The following is a 13,661-nucleotide window of genomic DNA, read 5'->3' on the forward strand; positions in this document are numbered from 1 at the left end:
GTCCCCACGTCAAACTTCTTGCGTGCAGACTGTGCCCAAGTAACGGCTGGGTCTGAGAACATTACCCTATACATGCATCATACAATTGCACATGGAAAGATATATGTACAAGTGATCATTGATGCGTTATGTTACCCCCTGGGCTGACCAATCATAAAATAGGTACGTAATGTGCGGGCTCTACAATTGCATTTGTGTTTAACCGGTCTCGTGGTAACGGCACATCCGGGTTATGACGTGGATCCAAGCATTCACAAAATTGACAAGTATGACGTATACATTGCAACAATTTTTTTATACATAAAAAACGTAATCAAATTCCTGTCCAAATTCAAAATTAACAGTACTATTTATATCAATAAAAAATGGGTGGAGACATTCAATTATCCGACATGAAAGCAACTTACTACCCTCCGTCAATACAGCCAGCATTTATGGGCGCTCACCCACCAATTAAAAACGGCTACGGATCATTGGCAGAATCCGCACATCTCAGCTATTTTCAAAATTACAGAAACGAAAACTTAAGCAAAATGCAGGTGGGTACCTAACCAAATGAAGTTTAGCAGGTTCCCATGGTCTTTATGTACTTCTGTTCAGATGCCCCCCTACGAATGGGGAATGATGACCACTCCCTACAGCCCCCGCCCCGATATAGTTGCAGGAGGCAAAAAGACTAATTGGAGTAGAATCCTGCATACTCCTAGCCAACCCATTACTTTTCTTGATGTTGGCCGACAAAAGGAAATTGATGATTTTTATAAGGTAGATATATTCCTTACGTAATGAACTCAATAATCCATTGCTTTTTAGCTGTGCCAAATGCACAGAGATCAATACAGAGATCATTCAGGACGTTTGCATCCATTAAACTACTTTAAATTACCGGACTATTGCTACCAGTGTCCAAAAGACCTTACAAGGTAAACATTGCATGAGTACGGTAATAGTAAACAAATTTAAATAAATTTTAGCACATACTTAAAATTCCCACAACATTATGTCAAATACAAGGATCCACCTGTTTTACCAATAACACTGGAGAGGAGTTACAGGAGTCCATCTTTGCCCCAAAGAGCGTTAACTGGTCGTTATGCACCAAGCAGTGATAACAGCTATAAAAGATGAAATCTGCTAAACATTTATTGACTATATAACAGTCGAACAATCAAATTTTAAAAGAAAATGTGCTGGCAAAATCTGGCATCTTTCCAATAGCATGTTCGAACTCCAACTGATTGATGCTCCCACTTTTTTGTAAGTTAATGGCTTTCAGTAACTGAAAAATATAAAAAAACATGTTATCCACTCTACTGAGATTTTTCCTATTAATAAAACACTTGTTATCTACAATCATTGTTTATTTTAATGAAAGATATACACTCGCATTCATAAAGTAACTAAAAATGCAAGTACCTAGTCTTGGAAAGTAGCTAAACCTTTCTTACCAGAGCACGAGTGCTACTATAGCCCGTAATAGGAAATACAAATACAAGGGCGGAAAAAATTAGGTTGTTTTGCAATTTATATTTTAATTATGCCCGTATACGTACATATACTTACAACGTTCGCAATGTGACTTTTATCCAGCTCACTATTAATCTTTCCATTTGTTAACCTATCAACCATAATTCCGATATCTTCAGCATCAATAGATCCGTCTCCATTAAAATCTGCAAAAATTATAGTATAAATATTACAATCACGAAATTAAAATAATTATCCGATTTACCATAAATTTGAAACGCCCACCTAGCTTTGACCTCATAAGGACAATTTTCGCTCATTGCAGAGCACAAATCCAACATATCTTCAAACGAGAGACGACCATCTTTTTCACTGGAAAAAATTCTTAGTATCCGATCCCTAAAAGGATTGTACTAGAAAAATTTGAGTTCCTAATCAATTCCTTACGCGTTTTACAAATTTACCTTTAATTCGGGTAATAGGCTTATGATTGTGTCCAAGTCGTATCTATGATGTGGATTTAAAGTTTCATAATCTGGACTTACCAACATGGTTTTCTTTACCAATCTGAAATTTACCATTTGCTATAAATACTAGACGCAAACCTAAATACCTACCTACTTAACAATATCGTTTCGAGTGAGATACGTGAGTTGTAGGTAATCCTCTAATAATTCTTCTGTTAACCTTCCAGGTAGGCTTGACGTTAACCCCATGGTAAAGCAAGCACGATATAAACAAATATGGTATTGTTGAAACGCTACTATAAATGCTTTAATCTTATCAGTTGATAAGGGAATATGATTAAATCGGCAATTAATGGCTATATGGTAAATCATTCGTAGGTGTTGGTGCTAGTTTGTGATATCTACTGCCGGCAGTAGGTAGGTATTTAGCAATTCAAATAGGCAAGTCAATTAAGGCTCTATGAAATTTTCTTGTGGACCAAAAAAAAGATCTATACCGCACAACAGATACGATTACACTTGTGTTGCTTAACAAGTTAAATGGCATGGAAAGATGGTACCTAGGCGCGAAAGAACATAAAAAGCACTTTTTATTCCAATTAAGGAACGAATACCATACCTACTATGTTTGCTCAACAGTCAAAGAGCTTTTCTACAAAAAGGCGCATACAAAACTCACAAGTAATTAGGTACTTATCCATCGGCTATATAGATGAACGAAATACATTCAACACAACATGAAAATGGAAACGCACACACTGCACACACCAATAGACGTTTGAAACTACTGAAACTTACTTCATCTGCACCTATCTTATACACTTTCCAATCAATCGGACTTGCGTCCGACCTGCAGTTGTTTAGTCGCCTCTTACGACACGCAGTGCCCTCTGCGATAGGGGTATTCTTTCCCGCCCCTACACGGTCATTATATCGAAAAAACCGCCAAATTTGTGCTTATTTCTGGCAGGATGGAGAAGAGAAAAAAAATTTACATAGTGCGTCACATGTCACAATAACGCACTCGAAAGTTGAATGGTGTGACGTTTATGATACTGCATTTAAAAGTTTATAAATCATAAACGTATCCTTCAACAGGAATAAGTAAAGTATATATTGGAGTAAATCCTAACCTAATGTTGTAATATAGGTACTCCTTGTGAGAAGGGGCTCTTAAGGTGTAATATAAGCGCCAAAAGTACAGCTGCCGAAATATGGTACCACCAGTGTAACTACCGAAATAACCCCCCTGACCAACTGCGAAAAACGCACCCCGGACCAACTGCCAAAATATAGCAACCCGCAGCAGCTGGTCGTTTCAATAAAATATAAAAAAAATAATAAAACAACCTTGGGCTGGGCCGTTGTGAGTTGTGACACATGCGCGGTGCGGGAAAGGCGAATCAGCTGGTTTGCTCTGCACACAGCTAGGTACGTTGTTGATTTGTCACTATATCTCCATCCGGTTAGTGCCCACACTCGCGTACGGCCTGCGCAAGATTCAATTCTGGTCAATTATCCGCAACAACACTGTCTCTCTATTTACTACATACAACTCTGTATGTGTAAACTCTTATAGGTTGGAAAAGTTCCATAGAAGTGTGATTCATATGTCAACGAAATTTTTTAATTTGCGCACACTAAAAGGAGAGATTTACAGTTTAAAAGTCCACTCAAACGGACGCGGGAATGCGGGGACGGGAGCAGGATATATTTCTACAGCAGTATATGCGTGCGAACCGCCGCATCGGTATGCATACCGCATAACCCGCTGTACAAATACTTCCCGCTTCCCTACCGCTGCCGCTCCAGAGCCCGCATTTCCGCATCGGTTTGAGTGGACCTTAAACCTTTAAAATTAAAGGTTTTACCGTATTCCGATATTTGAAAATCAAATGAACATGCTATATAGTAACATAAATACAAACGGTTTGAGTGGACCTTAAACCTTTAAAATTAAAGGTTTTACCGTATTTCGATATTTGAAAATCAAATGAACATGCTATATAGTAACTTAAATACATTATTATAATGTCCTTTTCAAAAATGCAACAATAAATATATATTATTATTTGGTTAAATAATAGTATAATAATAAAAGTATACCAATAAACATGTCTTACAGTAACCGAAATAATGAATTTATTCCATTTGGCTTTTCCACACTAGTGTAAGCCGTTCATATGAAATATTGTGCCCTTTGCGGAATTATTTTCTTTATGCAGAAATTAAGCGGTAATTATGCGCTTTTTAGCGCCGTTACAGTTAAATGGAGTTTCGCAAAAACCACTCCTTCACTCGTATTATTTTGGTCAACTTTAGGCAGATTATCATTATTAATTATTGATTTCAAAAATCAAGCAAGATTTGCCACGCAATTCCAAGTTCACCTATACAATCCCCAGGAAAATAAGCCATACACATCACCCGACCACGCATAACATTAAAAACGGCTGCTGCATAACATGTTGCCGAAAGATTCACCCTAAATAACGTTTTTTGGCAGATAGTCTACCTGTTAAGTTTCTTACTGATACATCACAGGGTTGAATATGTTATGGCGCACAGTGGCGTATTTAAGCAATCTGGGCGGCCAAAATGAAATATTTGTTTAATGCATTATTTAAGGTGGAATTAAGCAAATTTATAATGTTAGAAAAGCAAAAATACTAAAAATATACTACTATTACAGAGTGTCCAACGTTATTTAGACGCATGTTTAACTTTTATTATTCGAAAATGAATTAGGTCTAAGTGATGCAGTTTTCACTGATCATTTCCACAGTTTTTCTATCTTTGGTGCTTAATATATTTTTGAAATTATCGTCATCACCTATATGTACAGGGTGTAGACGTGTGGTGAGTTTTTTAAAAAAGAAAGAAATAACTACTATAAATATCAAACAAAAAATTCATAGTTTGAGCGTCGATTTCTAAAAAAATCGCAAAAACCCGCAAATTTTTTTTGTTAATACTAAAAGAGCATAATTTTAGAATTTTAAAAACATATCTCAATCGACCGGATCGAGGGCGGAACATATACTTAGGGTCTGCACTTTAAAGCCAACAGTTCCCTTTTTAAGAAACAATAGGCAACTTTGATTGATGCCATAAGAAAAAAAAATGGAATTTTGATCAATGTAACTGCAGAAATAATGATGACTGACCTGGCTCATTATCGCCCATTGCACACAACATAAGAAAACTTGTAATAAAATTAGTAATAAAGAATTGAAATTCGCTTGACGCGTGTCTTAGAATTTTGCAAATGCTCATTCAAAGGCCAACTTTGGATGGGCACTGCAAAAAACGGGCCGCGCTCCTAGCGACAAAACTATATGTTATAGTTCATTGATCCTTTGGCTTTGCATCTGAACCAATTTTGCGTAATTTTTTTAATTTTGGTAAATTGACATTTTGGCCAGCTAATTAAATCAAATACCCCACTGTGTGGCGCCTAGTGGTAGTAAAATTATTGTTTGTAGATGGATCAGGGCAGATGGCGATTGGACGATTGCCATGTAGTTTACTGATCTTATACCTATTGGGGCTAGTTTGCCATTTCTCAATAAATTTATTCGGCAAATAAGTACCTTTACAAGTGTATTAAACAATGGCATCCATGTATTTGTCGAAGAATAAAGTTATTGCCAAGTGGAAAAACTAGGCCTTTGTTCAGGAGGATTTCAGAATGGGAAAAGGTCGGCATACACAATCATAAATTTTGAATGTAACTATATTATGTTGTAAATTATCTTAATCGTGATTATTTTTAGTATTCTGATGACCCATTTAAATAGGTATAAACTGCACATTTTGTAAATCCCTGAAAAGCTAAAACCAATGTGTAATTTAAAATATTTACAAGTATAAATGTATAAGTACAGTATGAGCAATTTCAATTGTCAAAAACGTCATTCAATTCTCAAAAAATGAGATCAAGCGTAAATTGTAAAATAATAAGATATGTGTAACTAAAAATATATTTAACTAGAATTTAGCTATAAAGCAACCAGCTTGAACAATTTATGTTAAGTATTAATAAATCATCTGCGATTTCACCTTCAAAGCCCACAATAAAATATCAACGTCTCCCTTATTATGCTAAATAACTTATGACTAAAATATGGAATAATTTAACTGTGGAGTGGTAGTATTAGCTAACTTTAAATGCAATTATCTATACTAAGATGGCAGTGTTATTGCACCAAATGAAATACGCACACCACATGTAACTGTCCCTTAAAACTAACAGTCAAATAGTTACATGAAACTAAAAAACACATTTTGATCAAATAAGAAAGAAAATCTGACAAATATTTAACCCTAGCTTGATTTCTAATTTAGTAATAGAATATTTCAATCATAAATAGTGGCTTATTAACGAAAATGTACCAGGGTCTTCGAACCATTTTTTAAATGCAAACGATTAATAATACCAGGTCGGCTGAAAGACCTGGGTTGCAGTGCTAGTCATCTGATGCTAGTATTGCTGACCTCATTGTCATCACCAAAATTAATTACTCTACGAATACGCTCTATTTTTTCTGAACGTCCAACTTTATTCGGCCTATTGTTTGAAGTCTCCTCGATGATATTAATTCGATCTTGTAAAACATTTTCCTTATTTCTACCCTGTAGAAGATTGGAACCGTCACTAAGTTTATCCAGCTCAGCACAACTTGGTGGTCTGCGAAGCCGGGACTTTTTCTGAGCCTCTCTAATGATCTGATCGACTGTTTTTCCGCGGGTCACGGCGAACACATATTGACGGGCGATACGAAGCATACTTTCCGTTGTGCTACCTCCTTCGGTTCGCGGACCATTTGTAAACAAATTGGGCAAAAAATGTCGGATCACTCGCGCCAAAACTGAGGCGTATACTTTAAATTGGGGATGCTTTAAGTCGATGCTTTGAGTACGTAGAGCTTCCGCCACTGTCCACATTAGTTTCTAAACCAAGAAAGATTATTAAAGATACTAAACAATAAAAATAAATTGACAGCGGGTCTACTGAATATTTTAATCAGTAGTGTTCTCTGACATTTGAGTAATTTTTATAGTGCTGCTTTTCGCTCGTTTCTGGTGAAAAACATGTATCTATGTTTGTAACTTCACAATGAAGAGATGCCATATGCTCACTTTGGAATGAAATATATTGAAATACTTTAGAAATTTCATTCGGATTAAATGACTAACAAATAAGACACACACTATATGCAAACGTCACGGTTTTTATGAGCTCCAAAAGATGGCTACATAATACTGTTTTAAATCAATATAGATGAGCGACAAGCACAGATAGACAGACAGAAAGTCTGAATTACCAAAATTTAATCAGTTAGTACCTTGACCATTGTCTACCTACTATTGAAAACAGAATTGGAAAATTCAAAATCGTTCGCGAGTTGTCATGTACACAGACAAAAGGCAAAAAATCCAAAATCATGAACGAGCAGTGGCGCTTGTTAATAATGTAATATACTATTACCTTTTTGCGATGTTGCGATATTTCTTGCGATGAACCTAATGAAGTGCTTGGCTTTGTCTCGTTTGAACCTTTGGTGTCAGCAGGAGCAACCTTCACTAACTTATTTGGCGGTCGTTCGTCGTCTTCTGCCCTTTTTCGTTTTTTATCACAGCCATCATTTTGTTTATCGGGAGATTTAAAAAGTGCACGCTTCGGCGTCATTTTACGACGAGCAGGATAAAGGCTGGAAATTGCTAAAAGATGTTAAATTAAAAAAAAATTCAGGTGACCCAATTTCGATGCATTACTCATTTTAGAAGGGGAATTACGTTTTGGTGGCGAAGGAAATAAAGCGCGCCTTGAGGATACGTTGGAATGTTGTGAGCAACTCGAATTGGAATTGTCTGAAAATGATCCCATAAATTCACAAAGAATGATTGCCAACTAGACATACCAGAGTTAAACCATGATAATGTACTGCTACATTCTTTATGTGGAGGGCTTTGAAATAAAGCCCTTTTTGTAGTGCTTGGTCTTGATGATGACAAGAACGATAGTTGACTTAAATTCTCTTCTATTGCATGGGAAGTAAGGGATAATGTGTGCTTCTTTTTACCTGAACTTTTGGGTGTATTAGCTTTTTTCTTTGGACTTTTTCTTGGGGTTTTTCTAGGACTCTTCTTGGTCGGACTTCTACGTTTTGGTAACATGTCAAATTTCCTGCAACAAATGAATTATAAGCATTTTTTTGTCTTTTCATATTTATGTGCGTTCTGTCGAATGGTAAAGATTTCAGTAGTCACACGTCCACAAACCCATTGCCAATCCAGACATAAATCAATGTGTAATCTGCAAAAGGGTTCGAAATGCGCCAATTCCATTGAGCTTGGGAAAAAGAAATCATCAAATTTAGCGTTAAAATACCAGATACACTTTGTTGTGCAGTATTTTACCATTTTCCGACGAGATTTTGGATATGAAATTTGGCTATGAACAAATGACACATGATATTTAGCAACGCCAGATCAACCATATGAATTGATCACATGCCCTGCAGGACTTCAGTGCTGTGCCATCCCATTGATCACGCATTCGTTCATTCGTACATCAATTGAAGTAGTGCTGCGTAATTTAAGAGATTCACAAACACAAACTTCACACCACAAGACTGCCAATGCAAAAAATGTACAGTAAGTAAAGACAGCATTCCGGAATGATACAAAAAAGCATTTCGATGAAAAAAAAATAAATAAAACAACAAATAAGAGCAGGTCCCATTTAAAAAAAATAGCAAAAAGGGCAGGTCCCAATTAAAAAAAAAACTAAAGAGCAGACAATGGCCCTATTAAAAAAAACAAAAGAACAGAGAACATAGATCCCACCCATCCCCGTTAATGTCATTTAAAAAAAAAAGAACAGGGGACAATGCCCAAGGTTGGTATATTACAGGTTGCCTCGTAACTGCAATAATGGGGATCAAGTCGTCTGCTCGTGACGTCACTGGTAGCCACTCAAATTTCGTTACCTTGTCATTACTTGTCATGTGACATACGCGTAAGGTTATAAATATTGAACCTGTGCATTCAGAACCTAGAAATATTATTAAAAGGGTCGTGGAATTCTTTGACAAACAGAAAGCTGCCGTATGTGGGCATTTCCTTTGGAAAAGGCTACAGAGCTAGCTGCTGCTGTGACGGCAAATCAATAAAACTCATAACTAAATTAGGTAATGTTAATTTCAATTTCAATTATTGATGGAACGTAGCAACATTGTTGATTGGCGGTCACGATATTTACGGAAAATGAAAGAAAATGATGCTTTAGGGAAAAGCGGGTCGGCAGAAGATGAACGTGTTTAAAACTGACCGAAGCAGGAGGATCATATGGTCTCGTTGATACCGCCTATCTCATCTACAAATCGAAGACTTAAGTGTAGAGACAATATAAACTGTGACTACGCAATTGATTGTTAGATGAAGCTGTTTATCTTTCACGGTAAACACTGGTACATCAGACGAAGATTGACTGTATTATATAACGATTTATAATTACTAAATTTTAAAATATAAAATGAATATTTGTGTTTCAGTAGTTAAACGATTCAAACATCATCAAAGAACTGTAAACAATAGCTACGCATCAAATTTTCCAGCTGTATGGCTGCATGCATTTATTATTTCGTTTAAATCGTGGGATACCAGTGACGTATTCGCGCCTCGATTGCTATTGGTCGATAGTTACGAGGCAACCTGTAATATACCAACCTTGGACAATGCCCATTAAAAAGAAACAAAGGAGCAATGGACAAAGATCCCACTCATCCCAATTAGTCACATTAAAAAAAAAACGAGAGCAGGGTAAAACCCGAGGTAAAGCCTTTTACCTCGCCTTTTACTTTACAGAAGGAAGACCTTTTCCTTCACTTTTTTTAAGCATCATACCTTGAAGGAATTGCTTTATTTTTTGAAAGCAAAACTTATTTTTATAAATATTGACCAATGTCAATAAATTTAAAATTTTCTAATTGTACCTCAAATATTTATTGTTAAAAAGAAATCTAGTAATTAGAAGGAACTATTTGACCAATTTCTAATGCCATTTAAATTAGAAGAATAGTAGCCAAATATAGAAATGTATTTACTTTCCCTTTTATGCAATCTAAATATGAAACTGGTTTAAAATTAATAAATTACTTACTTTGCATCAACCATAATTTGCCGAGTTCGAGATCCGATCGAGGCGCACTTTGCCGAGATTCCCAAAGAATCCCTCGAAAAAGTAATACGCCTTCTCGCAAGATGACTCAAATTCTTTCCTGGAGATTTAACTGTACGTCCATACTTAAATCTTCTCTTTGCCGGACTCGATGCACCAACACCAAAGACCGTACAGCTTGATTGTGTTTCTGCACCAATATATCGCTCGGCATATTTCACGCACAAATGCTCAAATTCCTCGCTCACCGTGCTCCTGTTGTAACTGAAAAAATAAGTTGTAATCTTTCTCTGGTGTAATCTCGAATGCTATGGGAAGGCGACAGAAAGTTCTGGAAAACCTCCCAAGCCTTTAGAGGTGTCTTTCATGTTTCAGTTAAATTTATCTAAATAGATAACGTCCAATTTCATTACATTTAGAAATTAACTGTCGAATGTCCCTCTTTAAAGTCTATATTGCAAACTTTGAATTCCGGGTTTTAAACTAAAGTTTAGCTCTAAATTCAGCCATTAAACACTAATGGTTGGTTTTTCATGTTTCAATTAAACTTATCTGATAAGAGTACCTCCGACGTGATTTGTTTCCAAAAAGGTTAAATGTCAGATAGGCTTAATGGACATGAAAAACGAGCCAAGTACAAAAACGAAACTTACTGAATGCCATGGTATCTAAGCTGGAGCATGTTGGACCCGAGGTTGGTCCATTCACTAGTTTTGTAATCAGCGTTGTTAGGATCTATTAAAAGACACTTGCGCCGCTCTTCCTTCCTATGAATATTATTTATATCCTCTTGAGTAGTGAACAACGCTTTATGCTCCATCGCTCTTTCCAAAATTTCTGTTGCAGACATTAGCGGTAATGTAATGCTAGGGGGTGGCGGAACGCCGCCAAGGGAATCGCGTGTGCGTTTCACTAAGGCTCGTTCATCACAATCAACTTCGTCAGTAGACTTCTGTAGTAGTGAGGAGTTATTTTGCAGTGCAGATTCAGTCTCTTCGTCATCCGAAAATAATTCGGGAGTTACGGCAGCTAAGGGGGCAGTGGTTTGTTTGGAAGGTGTTGAACTACAAGTTTCGGACACCTTTTTTACATTTTCTAATTCTAATAAATTTTTGGCGGGACTATCGGCAAAGCAAGCTGCATCTTTCTGCTTCTGATAAATGTGCAATTGACTCGGGTTAATTGAATTAGCATCAGTGTGGTCTGAAACCGGTTCGTTCTTCGTATACAATTTACACACAAACGAGTAGAAGCTTTCGAATAGTGACATATCATTGTTGGCACTCATTAAACGAGTTTGAATACTATTCAGAGTGGCTTCTGTGTCGTCAAATGAAGAATTCTTGCTTTCATTTAGGTCAATCTTTGTATTAGTTTTAATATTTTCATAATTACTGTCATTTTCCTTATCTGAGCCTAATGCAAATGTTTTCATTTTGACTGGTGTTTCTCGACTTGATTCAGCAATTATAATGGGAGGCGCTGTAGGTATAGTTCCTGATAGGTTTAATACTTCATCATTGTCAAATCCACTAAACGTTGTACTTTGGCTGGTGACTGACGAGGGCACTATTGCGTTATCAGAAATTGAAGACATAAAATAAAGGTGATCAAACTCTCCGTAATCATTTCCCTCTAGTTGTTCACTTGTTATAGAGAGCGAAGGTTTCTCCAGAAGGGCATTTTCACTCAGAAATACCTCTGTAATAGGTGCAGCGATAGATACATGGCCGTGATCAATTAAAGTATCATATGATGAATTAGATTCAACATTTTGAGAAATATAACCACTATCATTGTCTGTGACAATGGGCTTTACCTTGTCTTCACAATTTTTTTCTGGAGAGATCATGACTACCACTTACAATCAGCTAATTCCTCAGCATTTTAGATGTTTGCAAATTACAAAGCTACGTATGGAAGAGCAACCACTATAACCTCACAAACGTTTAAACTCGGTTTAAAAAAGTGCTATGGCAAGTCGCTATTATTATAAGCTGAAATTATTGTTGCTTATTAAAGCAACTGCAAGAAGCATTGCAAAGTAAAAAAAAACGTTACAGTTGCTCCCTTTTTTAGTTTTGACGTTGACAAACACAACACAAGCCTCGCACGAGCAACGGAAAATTACGGTACAGATGCATATAAATCTGCAATCACAACAGAGACGTAACGAACAGCTGAGCTTTCGTAAATTTCGTACAAATTCTGCGCCCTCAACCGTGGACGTCCTGAACTATGACGATTTAAAATTCAAAAAACGTTTTTCTTCAAACAAACAAATCGGTGGCCTTTTTGCAATATTACTTATTCACTGAGGTGTATTTTCATCTAGGCAGATTTACTTGCCTAGTTGTAAAGAACAAAAAAAAAACTCCTTAAGTTGGGACAACCTTATTTTATGATTCGTTTATCAGTATAAAATTAAGTTCAGCAGGTTTCCTTAGTTTGCGCGAACGTCATCGGTTATGAAGACATCACCAAGTATGTTTACATAGCGTCATGCAATCAATTGAAGAGAATACGAATGCAGGTAGCCATACAGACAATGCGGCATTGTGGGAAGGAACCCATTAAGTTGCGAATACATTATCCAAATCGAACGTATAATTGAACTAATTCGTGTAGTTGAGACGATACCTCGAGCAGATTCACCCGCTCCACCAAAAGCCGGTTTTTGCGACGAACACAAAGGGATGTATCATAATTGATATTTTTGTTGTTTTAACATATTAACGGCCAGTTACACAAAAAAAATAATCCAGGATCATTGTTTAATCCGGTATTAAGACATTTGATTGACCTTATACTGCAGTATGCAGCCAATCAAATGTCAAAATTCTTGTTTAAATTCAGATTTGGTAAATAATGTAGGATTTTGATAATTCGCTTTCCTGTAAATGTTTTTCATTTTTAACATTCCACAATTACCATGCGATCATTTTTATTTTACAATTTAGCGTGGGGCATCACAAATTTTGTGTGATTTATCCATTTATAATAATAATAATATTTATTGAACATTATAACACCCTATACTAATATAATACAGATTTTATACGTACAGTTACTGCAAACCACTTAAAACAAAAGTGGTCATTCATAAAAAAATATCTAGATTTTATGCATCAATACTACCTATAAAACTTCACAAAATAAATTGTATTTTATATCATGCATTTATAACTATTTAATTTCCATATCAATTTTAATTTAACCTTGTAAATGGAGTCACTTTTCTCGAACAGAAGTACCCTAAATCACATAAAAGTGCCCAATTTGTGTATGTGAAGCTTGAAATTGATACCTCATCAAAGTTTATATTTTTAACATTAAAATCTCAGAAGGGGGCTACCATATGAGCACTAACAAATCTTTCATGCAGTTGAAAAATGAATTGTAACAACACCACCACAGTTAACTGTATGGGTGCAAACTTTACTTATGAAGTGTTTATTTTTTGGCGAGGAACTCATGCTAGTTGAACTACGCAGTAGTAATTCCGAGCAGAATGGAATACAACACCCCTCTCCCCAGATGCT

General features: G+C 36.1%; 3 protein-coding genes across 5 annotated transcripts; 1 reads left to right on the plus strand and 2 right to left on the minus strand.

The window, feature by feature from the left end:
• The first annotated feature begins 195 nt into the window (after positions 1 to 195).
• LOC116160288 (protein FAM166C A-like) lies at positions 196 to 1,163 on the plus strand. Its single transcript, XM_031473462.1, has 4 exons — positions 196 to 539; positions 601 to 765; positions 814 to 923; positions 975 to 1,163. The coding sequence occupies exons 1-4, from the start codon at positions 366 to 368 to the stop codon at positions 1,126 to 1,128; spliced, it is 603 nt and encodes a 200-aa protein (XP_031329322.1). The 5' UTR covers positions 196 to 365; the 3' UTR covers positions 1,129 to 1,163.
• LOC116160287 (calcium and integrin-binding protein 1-like) lies at positions 1,121 to 2,892 on the minus strand. Of its 3 annotated transcripts, XM_031473460.1 has the most exons (6): positions 2,554 to 2,887; positions 2,089 to 2,494; positions 1,932 to 2,034; positions 1,733 to 1,880; positions 1,564 to 1,673; positions 1,121 to 1,279 (listed from the first exon to the last, which is right to left on the minus strand). In XM_031473460.1, exons 2-6 carry the CDS (start codon positions 2,304 to 2,306, stop codon positions 1,169 to 1,171), a joined length of 690 nt encoding a protein of 229 aa, XP_031329320.1. In that variant the 5' UTR covers positions 2,307 to 2,494; positions 2,554 to 2,887; the 3' UTR covers positions 1,121 to 1,168. The 3 variants fall into 3 exon arrangements, with proteins under 3 accessions (XP_031329320.1, XP_031329319.1, XP_031329321.1); XM_031473459.1 differs by having other exon boundaries at positions 2,089 to 2,887; XM_031473461.1 differs by having other exon boundaries at positions 1,193 to 1,279; positions 1,554 to 1,673; positions 2,089 to 2,892.
• A 3,009-nt stretch (positions 2,893 to 5,901) lies between these two features.
• On the minus strand, positions 5,902 to 12,268 carry LOC116179755. The gene is made up of 6 exons (XM_031499583.1): positions 10,773 to 12,268; positions 10,102 to 10,383; positions 7,859 to 8,124; positions 7,713 to 7,808; positions 7,426 to 7,658; positions 5,902 to 6,887 (listed from the first exon to the last, which is right to left on the minus strand). The coding sequence occupies exons 1-6, from the start codon at positions 11,969 to 11,971 to the stop codon at positions 6,408 to 6,410; spliced, it is 2,556 nt and encodes an 851-aa protein (XP_031355443.1). The 5' UTR covers positions 11,972 to 12,268; the 3' UTR covers positions 5,902 to 6,407.
• Positions 12,269 to 13,661: the final 1,393 nt, after the last annotated feature.

Source organism: Photinus pyralis, unplaced genomic scaffold (assembly GCF_008802855.1).
Source record: "Photinus pyralis isolate 1611_PpyrPB1 unplaced genomic scaffold, Ppyr1.3 Ppyr1.4_LG1, whole genome shotgun sequence".
NCBI classification, from domain to species: Eukaryota; Metazoa; Arthropoda; class Insecta; order Coleoptera; family Lampyridae; genus Photinus; species Photinus pyralis.